Below are 12,147 nucleotides of genomic sequence, written 5' to 3'. Positions count from 1 at the left end.
AGGTTAATTAATGACTTGTCTATAACAGAGTCTCTCCACTCTCTGTCTCACAGATGTACTGTTTCTGCTGCATGCCGTTTCTACAGATACTTCCATGGGCACTGTTCTTTTGAATTGGCTTCTATAATTCCCGCTCTCTCTTTCTAAACAATCTGAACGTGTGCCACCACCAGCCAACATCCATTTACTGTCCAACTTCAAACTCACAGAACCAAATTTTCATCTTCCTCGTTTATTCATTCAACTGCCGTTTTCGGGAACAACCTTCCTTCATACGTATTTTCTGAAAATTACAGTCTATAGAAGTTCAAGTCTAATGTCAACAAATATCTTCTTTCATCGTCTCAAACTCCAACCCATGCACAGTACCAAAAGTACTATAGGTTCTAATACTTCTCGTGTTTGGGGTTTGCATTAAAAAAAAAAAAAAAAAGTTAGGAGGCAATGGCTGAGTATGAGAAAACACTGGCTAAGAGAGCAAAGAATGAAGAATTTTTCATATATGTGAATACAAAGAAGAAAAATTATCAGACAGGACCCTTGTGTACTGGGTGAGAAAGTCTTATATAACCCAGCTGATATTGCCAATGAAAGTGAATTGAATAGGTACTTTGCATCATTCTTTACTTACAAAGACCCTTCATGCCAAGGAGAGGCTGTTCGAGTGAGACTAAGCAATATGAAATTAGTGATTTTGAAATTATAAATGACTATTTATTAGAAAACGTTTCGAGAATAGAGGCAAATAAGGCTCCTGGAGTTGATGGCATGTACCCAGTAATATTAAGGGAGATGGCCAGAGAGTGTATAGAGGTTAATTACGAGGGCATCATTGGACTTGGGTAAGATACCCTTGGATTGGAAAAGGGTCATGTGTAGCAGTCTATACATAAAAGTCATAAAGATGATTCTAAGAGTGATGTCTGTAGCTACAGACCAGTTAGTCTGATTTCAGTGATATGGAAAGTCTTAGAAGCAATGATTAAGAGTGAAATCCAGGGACATTTAGAAAGGAATGGCATTCTGAAGAAGACACAACATGGTCATATTAAGGGAAAATCATGTTTAACTAACTTAGTAAGCTATTTTGACATAGTTTATTTGGATTTTAGCACAGCATTTGATTTCGTCTCTCATAAGAAGTTACTGTACAAGCTGGAACATGTTGGAATTATTGGAAAGATTCTAAAATGGATTGGAGGTGGCTGCAGATCAAAAGGCAGGGGTTGTGATCAGTGGATATTCTTCAGATTGATGTAATATCAGAAGTGGAGATCCCCAAGGATCATTTCTTCGACCACTGTTGATTCTGATTTTCATAAATGATACTTATGAAGGGATAAAGAGTGTGGTCTAAATTTGCAGAAAAGTAAAGATTCGGAGAGTTGTTAATGACCAGTGCCAAGCAGTGCTTCTTTAGGATGACTTGAACAAGCTTCAAGAATGGTCAGAAAAGTGGCAGCTATGTTTTAATGCAGCAAAAGGCATTGTCTTGCAGTTGTGGAATAGCAATTCCAAAATAAATTACACACTTGGTGGGGTTGAATTAACAGGAACTAGAGGAAGAGAGGGATATAGGAGTTACAATATGGGTAAACTTGAAGTTTTCTGAGCAGCATAAACAGGTGGCAAGGAAAACCAATGGTATTCTGTCGATGACTTTTCAAACATTATCCTGCAGAGATAGGGAGGTCATAATCCCACGGTATAATGCAATTGTAAGACCACATTTGGAATACTGTGCCCAAGTATGGAAACCTCATCTAATAAAACACATTGAGCTTCTTGAAAGGGTCCAAAGACAGGTAATTTGCATAGTGAGATTGGCAAATGGGCAACTGTACAAGGAAAGACTTCAATTATATTATCTAAAGAGCTTGGCAACCACTGATTGATGTTTATAAGGCTCTGAGAGGTGGGTCAGTAAAATGAATGAAGGCAGAATTCTCACTGCTATAAAGAATTCCAAAGGCCATAAATGCAAATTACAGGGTAAGAGGTTCAGAAGAGGTTTTAGATTATTACTGCACAGCTGCAATTCAGAGTGTCTTAGAAGAACTTGTTTTCTTTCCATAATTTACACTTAGTATAGAACCATTACAATTTGTACCAATTGTATGCCAGATAGAACCTTTACAATCTGTACAACACAGTGACTGAGCCCGAGTATGGTCCTTCAACTCAGAATTAGGATACAGCGAGTTTCTTTGACACGTCATTTGTGAGTGACCAATTTTTAGCAATTATACCTTATGGAATTTGGCATACAGTAAAATCCCATTACAATGAATGGTAGAGGTAGTGGGGATGTACATATCATTTTATTGTACCAAAATTACATTCTTATGAATATGGCTGAAAATTAATTCAAAAGAACCATATTTATTGAAACAAATTCTGTACTTTCTAGGTGGGGAGATGACTCTCGTCAAATGGTGCAACTTATTGGAGGTTGAAGTGGTGAAACCCATATTTAGTCACCAGAGCAAAGTTTCTGGCGTCCACCCCCCCCACAACCTCCTTCAACCCATGCACAGTACTAAGTACTATAGGTTTTGATATCTTTCAGTTTAGTTTCATAAAAATAAAATATTAAAGAGTGCTTTTCTATTAAAGAAATTCCTACTTTATTTTACTTAAATATCAACTTTAACATAAATATTAAATAAATAAAATGATGAAATACATATACTGCAGATGTAAAAATATTTTTCAGAGAATATCATTTTGAAAGCATTTTTTTTATTTAAGACAAATACCACACATTTAAAATATAGCATTGTAAATATAATTTATTGTTATTAAGTTGAACTTTCTTACCCATATTAACATGAACATTCAATTTTAGTGCAATCAAAAATATGTGGGTTAAGCTTGCAGTAATTTTTCTGACAATTTTTTTTTGCTGATCAAGTGAAGCGAATCATTTACAGGAATTTTTATAGAGCACTGAGAGTTGAGATCATGAAAATATGAAGCCTCTTTTGTTATTGCTCCCATATCCACTTTTTTATGCTTTCTTAGATTTGAATATTTATTTACACTACGGGGAAAAAAAGGAAAAGTAACTACTGGTACAAAAATTCATCATTTGACATCAACTGATCTTTTTTTTTTTTTCTTTTATTGTGAGAGTGCTGGTATGCCATACTGCTTAGGTAAAACAAGACAATAATCATTTGAAAATATAGAAAATATAGTAGAGGGTGTGTTGCTGAATTTTTCTGTCATATCTTTTAACAACCCCCCAGACAAGTGCTCTCATAGCTATATTTACAATTTAATATTGTGTAACGCCTCCTTTAGCATGAAACAATTCATGAATGCTCACTAGTAGGAGTCAACTAGATCCTTTAAATAGTGTATATTAATATTACGTATTTTGAAATGTTCGAGCCAGTAATTCATTCATGTTTTGTGGATACTGTTGTGTTTTTACTTTCTGTTCAAGATATCTCCCATATGTTCTCTATAGGATTTAAATGCCCTATCGTTTCCTCATGTTTCCTGGACCAGTTTCAAATAGTGAAGGCTCAGAGAACTGGGATGGTTGTCATCCTGGAATACAGGAGTATTGAAATCATGAATTCCCTCAAATGTTCAATACAAGGCACAACCTGATAATCCTGTCATCGATCAGTCTGATTCATCCTAGAAGGTATTTCAAGTTGGTAACCTACTTCATAATATTTAAAACATCCTCAAAGCATCACTGACCCACCACTATCTTGTACAAACTTGCACACAGTCTGAATGAAATGCCCATTGCTTCTACTGTGAATCCAGCATCATTAGAGTATAGACAATATTAACCAGGCTTCTTTATGAGGAGGTGTTAAACCATTGGTCATTTTCGGGAACCTGCTCCCTATATACACGTTTTGCAAATTCGCAATGTTTCAAAAAATCAACTATTACAGAGTTCTTGTATTGTTTGAAATCACTTTTTATTTATCAGATGCAACATCTGTTGCCAATCACAAACATTTAGCATGGACTTTTGACCACAATTCTACTACTGATTTCTGATTGATTTCAATTAGCACAATTCTTTAAAAATTTCCATTACTGTTCTTTCAGAAACATCAGCAAATTTAGTTACTTTCTTTAACAGGATACCTTGAGACCTGCCAAATGCTATCACTCCTTTTTTTTGCCACTCACTAATATCTTTTCTGCAACACATCTTTGATTTGGTTTGTGGAAACACTCACTTCTTCAGTCCAAGCTGGACTATCTGTAAATAAAGAAAAATAGGTTAATCTTATACTCTAATTTCAGTGCTAAGTAAAAAGGAGAAAAGATACACATTCTCAGTAGGTCTCAGGTTCCCTTAGAGGTGTTTATGCCTAAGTTTAAGAAGCGCTATATAAACTTCTGGGTTGCCACCTCCAAAATGTCTTCTGACTGAATTTCCAAAACATCTTCTGACTGAATTTCCAAAACATTTATGAATAAGAAATGGAGAACACATACTCATATGTTGGTGTGTCAAGGAGTAAATTATATGAAACTATAAATTCTGAGTACTTCATTTCTCAGTCACCACTTTTTCAGTATAAAAAGAATGCCTAAGTAGTTCTGATAGTAATTTTTCCTGTATAAGACACATCTGTATTGAAACTAAATTAAATTAGGTCACATTCTGAAATTTTGCAAAAATATATAAAAATAAACAGATGAAATAAAAAGGTAATAAATCTTTTAATCTGCAGAATTTAGAATGAAAGTAGGTCAGTCAAATGTATTGGATTTTCAAATAAAACTAAAAATTACATTTTGATGCAATTTTAATAAAGATTAATTATTACATTGCATTATCTAAAAATTATGTCATAATAGAATTCATATACTTGCCTATGAATATCTTGTCATATGAAATACCAATTACAATACAATCTAAGAGAGCTGAAACTATGTTCACAGTAAGGGCCTAGAAATCCCATAAGAAAAATAAAAACACCAGTTAAATTTATTGATAATCAATTCTCTAAGTAGTATAAATGCACAGATTACTAAGATATGTAAATATTTAAAAACTCTATTAAGAATAAATACACTAAAATAAATGTGATGTTAAAGAAATGACAGAATTTTTTAAATCTATTAAAGGAAATCATTTAACTACACTTCTTGAAAAGTGTCTTTTATAAACAACAATTAATTTGCAGACACCCACATTCTATTTTGTAACACAGGCTTAAAGTACTCATAGAGCCCCACTTTTTGATAAGATGAATATATCTTATTGTTTAACAATAAGATATATTCATACTGGATGATTTTCACACTGCAACCTTTAGAAGCATATGAATTGAATAAATTAAAAAAAGTGAGTTCAGTCAGTTTAGTTCTTTCATCTGTTCTAGAAAAAACCTTCTTCAACATGCAAAAATCTGAGTCCAATGCTAATAAGTTTCTTTTTGGCTTCTCACTGCTCACCCCATTTCTAATACTAAAGCACTATATGTTTTAACACTCTTTTGTGTTAAACCTTAAGCAAAAGGTTGAAAGGCACCGAAGTTGAAAATATAAGACTGGTCACCAAAACTGGCCGCTCTTATATGTTTTCAGGAAATGGCTTTATGGTGTAAAAGGTTTGGCTAGCACCTCATTTGCTATAACAGTTTCTAACAAAGATTAATGATTGCTGTGAATATTAACTGACTGTTGTGAATAGAGACTTGCAATTTGACATTTTACTGTATTCTTTTACAAATATCACAAAAAACAGAACTTCTACTAATGTTTAATACGTATGTGTGAGACTGATTACGTGGATGAATAGTTTCTTGTTTCCTCTTTATATGCTGCACTATAAATTGGCTTTCCCATAAGTGCCTCTTTTGAATTATTAGTAGTGGCAACATATGCAAGAAAACAAACTTATACAGCATCAGCCACAAAAAAAAAAAAAAAACCCTTCCATATCACTAGTCTCTCTCCTTTAACAGTTTGTGTCCTTAATTTATCTAGTTCTTCCTTAAATTTATTCAAAGTAACTACTTCTACAATACAAGATGGAAGTTTGTTCCAACCATCAACTACCTGCTTGCTGAAGACAAATTTCTGCATATCTGTCCTGCAATTATATTTCCTCAATTTGAATCTCTGTCCCCTTGTGTGCATAGTCTGAGCAAAGGAAGGATTCTATCAACATTGAGCTTACTCAATCCACTCAGAGGGTTGATCCATTCATCTAAACACTTCAATCAGATCACCTCAACAAGTGTCTAGTCTCCAGATGCTGCAATTTCCAGAGCCTTTCATCGTAAGAGCATCCTTTTGTTTCCCTCACTAGTTTTGTTGCTTCTCCTCTACAGACTCACTTCCTTCCACAAATGAGTCTTCCAGACCTGTATCAGCCTAACTACTGCCTTATACAATAGGATAATCATGTCCTTATTCCTATTGGCAAAATTCCTGTATATAATTGACAAAACCACATTGGCTGTCCTTGCAGCCTGTCTGCACTGCTCAGAGAACTTCATATCTGACTGCACAATTATCCCTGGGTTTTTTTTTTTTTTTCATTCTCCACTATCCTGAGTGTAATAAACACAGCTAGTAATTTAATCTGGGATTACTGCTGCCCATATGAAGTACCTTGCATTTGTCAATATTAAACTTAAATTGCCACTTCTCAGCATTTCAAGCCTAATTTTTCTAGATCTTGTTGCAGAAGCATAACCATTACTCATTAATCACTCTGCCCACCTTTGTATCTCTGAAAACTTAGGCATCAAGCCTGATATGTCTTTATCAATATCATTAATAAATATTGAAAACAACAATGAGCTTGACACTGAACTCCAGAAAACTCCATTAATAACATTTGTCCAAGAATAGCATTGTCATTAATAAGAACTGTCCTTTTTCCACTCAACCATCCCTTTACATATAACAGTAACTTACTCTTAATCTGACTTTGCTCCAATTTCTATAGCAGTCTTTTACGCGCAACAGTATCAAAAGCTTTTCTGATATCTAAGCATATGACATCAAATTTATTTTTTTACAAACATTTCCTTTGTCACTGTGGTATTGTATCCAATTAGATTGGATACTATACCACAGTATCTATTGGATACTATACCTCTATACCACAGCATAGTACCCAATCAGCTTGGATACTATGCTGCAACTGCAGTATAAATGCATTCCCATCTAGATGATCCTACATTACTTCTTTAATCAGAAATTCCATTATTTTCCCTCGAGCTAAATTCACTTACCTCGTTTACAATACTGACCAAGGCCTAGTGAAGATAATATAAATGGACATTTTTTGGCTGCTATAGTGGAAACTCAGAGCATGCAATAATCAATTTGCAAAACATATCATGATAGTTGTTTGGCAGAGCATTCCCAAATGCTCTGCCAAATAAGCTATATCATGTACTTTCAATCATTTCTTTTATCCTGTTATTTGTTATTTGCTTTTTAGGAGCATTAGCAACTAAGGCCATATTGCTCCGGGATATGCGGTGGTCATTCCCTGACCTTTCCGCATCCTCCGTATTTGGTGGTGACGGGCTCGAACCCCGGTCTAATCAAGAAGCGTGTGCTACGCACTGCTGCTCCTTCCCACCTGGCTACGGAGGCGCCTCTTTTATCCTACCATGGTTCAAGATATCACTGAATACTTTAAGACGTGCCATTCTTGTCAAGCCCATGCTCAATTTAAAGGAAAGATCCAAGTGGACAACAACCTTCACATGCATTCCAAAGCATTGCTGTAGATGTAGTTGAAACCATAACAACAAATGCTGAAAATAAGTATATTTTAGTAATTATGGATTTATTTTTCAGATGGGCAGAATTGTTTGCATTTCCAGATCGGAAGGCAGGGACTATTGCCTTAATACTGATCAAGGGTATCATTTGTTATTTTGGCTACCCTCAATCTATTCTGAATGACAGAGGACCAAACTTTACCTCAGAGCTGCTCTTACAAATGTGAAAATTATTAGGTATAAAAAATATCTTCACAACACCACTTCAAAGCAATGGGCTAGTCAAATATCTAAATCATCTGATCAAGCAGATTCTTATTAAACTGACGGAACACCAAGTGATATCATGGGATAGCTTTTTTGAGTCAAACTTTTTGAGTCATGAGATAGCTTTTTGAGCTATCATTATAACACAGAATGGCATTGTAGTGTTCTTGATCCATAAACAGGATCAAGAGAATGTACAAGGAAAATGGTATGTTTTTATTAATGATGATAATGAAAAAATGCAAGTTGGCAGCGAAATTCAAGAATGAAATTCAAAAGCAGACTTAAATTATTCAAGATATCCTACAAAGGTTGTGGTAGAGATCACTCTACAAATGATGACCTTGTCTGTGATTCTAATTATGGTTTGTTTGTTGTTTGTTATTTGGTTTTTAGGGGCATTAGCAACTAAGGCCATATTGCTCCGGGATATGCGGTGGTCATTCACCTGACCTTTCCGCATCTTCTGTATTTGGTGGTGACGGGCTCAAACCCCGGTCTAATCAGGAAGCGTGTGCTACGCACTGCTGCTCCTTCCCACCTGGCTATGGAGATGCCTCTAATTATAGTAGAATAGGTGAATCTGAGCAATACAATACTGACAGAGGAGAAACTCATAGTGATGATGCTTCAAGAGATTTGATCCTAATTCAAAGTCAGTGAGCATAATAGGACACATAACCATAATCTAACAGGCAGAACTAAAATTAAGCATAATTTTAGTTCTGTAAATTAAGCACTTTGAAAGGATGCAAAGTAGAAGGTTAAGGTTACAATTTTATTTCTTTTAGATTAAGACAACGTGGTTGTACTTATAATAAACTGTTATTCATGATTTTGTATTTCATTTTTAATAATATGAGTAAAGTGTTTGTTTTGTTAAAAAAAATTTTTTTTTTTTTTTTTTTGTAACATGGGAGGAAATTGTTGTGTGCTTCTAGCAAGAAATTTAAGACTTAACTGAAGTATATTCTCCCATTATTTTTTTAAATTTGTTTTCACTTTCTATGTTAATCCTTTAGAAAGAAAGTTACTTCTTTAGAAAAAATAATGTTTTCTTTATGTACTGTTGATTGTTACTTGGTTATATCATTACGTATATTTTGTTGAAATTTTATTCTTGGATCTAAATTTATTAGCATTAGTAGGGCATATGATAAAGGAAAGCACGCTTATATAGCATCAGCCAAAAAAAAAAAAAAAACCACCCTTCCCATTTCACCCATCCATTCACTCCAAATGTTTGTCTCGTTCTGCCCTGAACTTACTTAAGTTGCTGACCTCCAATTAAAAAAGATGGAAGTTTGTTCCAACTATCAACCACCGGCTGGATAAAGGCAAATTTTCGAACGTCTATTTTACAATTGTCTTTCCACAATTTGAATTTATGGCCCCTCAGGTGAGTAATCTGAGTAAGAGGAAGAATCCCATTAGCTTACTCAATACATTCAAGGCCTTATACACCTCAATAAGATCACCTCGCAGGTGCCTAGTCTTCAGAATCTGTAATTTTCAGAATTTAAGCATTTCTTGGTAACACCAACCCTTTGTTCCACTCATCAATCTCATTGCCCTTCTCTGTACTCATTCCAGCATCTCTACTTCTTTCCTAAAATGAGGCCTCCAGACCTGCATACTGTAGACCAGAACTGTAGCCTCATTTAAAGTGAGTCATCTTCTTGCAAAGAAATGCAAACCATTTTCTGATGGTCAATTCAAGGTGTGGCCTGACCACTGCCTTATACAGAGGGACAATCATCCCCTTATCCCTGCTAACAAAATTCCTGAATATCAGGGGTGGCCAACAAGTCAATCACGATCTACCAGTTGATCGTGGCTTTAACCTTGGTCAATCACAACCAATTTTAAATATATATATAAAAAATAGATTAATCAAAATCTAAATGTTATTATTCTTATGCGCTCCACTGCATATGCTTATTATAAATCAGTTGGACCATATGACTACTGTCGCCGCACAGCCACTAGGACTGTCTAGTGAAAATTACGTTGTTACACAGTTACGTTGTTGAGAGCATAGTGTAGGTGTTGAATTCTTTTTTAGCTTACTTAATATTAATAACTGGACAGTACTTATACGTTAATTTAATACCCTCTGATTAAAATTAATACTACGAAAGAGTAAAACGTATCATTTTCATCAAGAGTGGGAACTAGAATGCCTTTTTTGTAATGATAAAAGAAAAATGTTGTTTGATTTGCAATGCGTGGCTATACCCAAAAAAGGAAATTTAGAAAGGCACTTCACACTCCACGGTAAATATCAATCTGATTTTCCACCTAACAGTGACCTTGAAAAAAATAAATTAGAAGAACTTAAATGCAGATTATTTGCACAGCAAAATTTCTTCGTGACACCTAATTTACAATCTAAAGCAGTAACTGTAGCCTCATTTAAAGTGAGTCATCTTCTTGCAAAGAAATGCAAACCATTTTCTGATGGTCAATTCATCAATGATGCATTTTTAGAAATAACAGATTCTCTTTTTGAAAATTTTAAGAACAAAAATGAAATTAAAAGTGATCTTCAAGATCAGCAATTATCTCAAAATACTGTGATATGATGCATTGAAAAAATGAGTAAAAATATGAGCAAACAATTGCATGATCATATTGCTAATTGTGTGTCCTTTTCTTTACAACTGCATGATTGTACAGACATCAGTGATACAGCTCAATTGCTCGTTTTTATTCGTATGGTTTATGATGATTCTGCCACTAGAGAAGAACTGCTAGATATGGTTTCGTTAAAAGAAAGAACTACAGGTCTTGATAGAGTCAACGCATTCAAATATTTTATTGAAAAAATTAAATTACCGCTATTTAAGCTCGTAGCAATAACAACAGAAGGAACTAAAGCAATGATGGGGCATCTTCACGGATTCAATTTAACAGATGCCAAAAGGATGATGAATTCCCAGATTTTTTGAGTTACCACTGTATCATCCACCAAGTCCAGCAAAAGATTAAATACTAAAAGTGTTATGGACATAACTTTCAAAATCGTGAATTCCATCAGAGGACAATCTCTTCAAAGGAGACTTTTCAAAATGCAACTCGATGAAAGAGAACCAGACCTGATATTACACATGGATGTGAGGTATCTAAGCCAGAGTAAGTTTCTACAGATATTTTGAAATTTGCTGAATGAAATTAAAAAATCTGTTGATCAAAGGAGAGATGATTATCAATGCTACAAGATACGGAGTGGTTGTGTGATCTAGCATTAGCAGAGGCATATGATGCAAGAAAGCAAGCTTATGTAACATCAGCCAAAAAAAAAAAATAATAAATAAATAAAATTTCACACAACCATTCCCTCTAAAAATTTTTGTCCAGTTCCTCCCTGAATTTATTTAAGTTATCAACTTCCACAACAACAGATGGAAGTTTATTCCACGCAATTAACCACCCATTGGCAAAAGGCCCAATTTCCACACATCTATAACTGTCTTTCCTTAATTTGAATTTATGACCCCTCAGGTTCGTAATCTAAGCAAGAGGAAGAATCCCATCATCACTGATCCCACTCAAACCATTCAAGGCCTTATATTCCTCAATCAGATCACCTCGCAAGTGCCTAGTCTCCAGATGCTGCAACTTGCAGCATTTAAGCCGTTCTTGGTAAAACTACCTGGAGTAAAAATATTACTTGAAAATTAAATTATTACATTGCAAAACGATATCTTCCAAAAACTCAGATCATCAGGAAAAAAGACTATTTGAAATATGTTTGCCCAGAAAAGTACCCAAATGTAAAAAAAAAAAACTGCAGTGACCTTTTGAATTCCTGTTTTGGTTCCACATATCTATGTGAATCTGCCTTTTCGTATTTGAAACGAACAAAGACGAATTTCTCTATTCTACAAAGACAATCACTCTGTTTTTACAGACTTGCATAAAGAAGATTCTTTATGTTGGCCTTATCACAGTATATCCCTGATTTTGAAAGCTTGGCAGATGACACGAAGACACAAACTTCACATAAATTCACATAAATTTAAATACATATGGATTTAAAATAAGAATTCTGAATTGTATTTAATTCTAAAATTTATAAACAACATTTTTCTATATGTGTTGATTAACTTTTTTAACCGTGTGCAATGTAATTCTTGAGATG

General features: G+C 34.4%; 1 protein-coding gene across 1 annotated transcript in view; it reads right to left on the bottom strand.

The window, feature by feature from the left end:
• Positions 1–12,147, bottom strand: part of LOC150079210 (type-1 angiotensin II receptor-associated protein-like) — a 155,481-nt gene that overhangs the window by 51,702 nt on the left and 91,632 nt on the right. Inside the window, exon 4 of the mRNA XM_090382728.1 lies at positions 4,858–4,933. Coding sequence (XP_090238854.1) covers positions 4,858–4,933 — 76 coding nt within the window. The remainder of the gene's footprint in view (positions 1–4,857; positions 4,934–12,147) is intronic.

Source organism: Mastigoproctus giganteus, chromosome 10 (assembly GCF_048544385.1).
Source record: "Mastigoproctus giganteus isolate SK-2022 chromosome 10, ASM4854438v1, whole genome shotgun sequence".
In the NCBI taxonomy this organism is placed as follows: domain Eukaryota; kingdom Metazoa; phylum Arthropoda; class Arachnida; order Uropygi; family Thelyphonidae; genus Mastigoproctus; species Mastigoproctus giganteus.
Note: the sequence above shows the minus strand (reverse complement) of the source record. Positions and strands in the feature narration are given on the sequence as shown.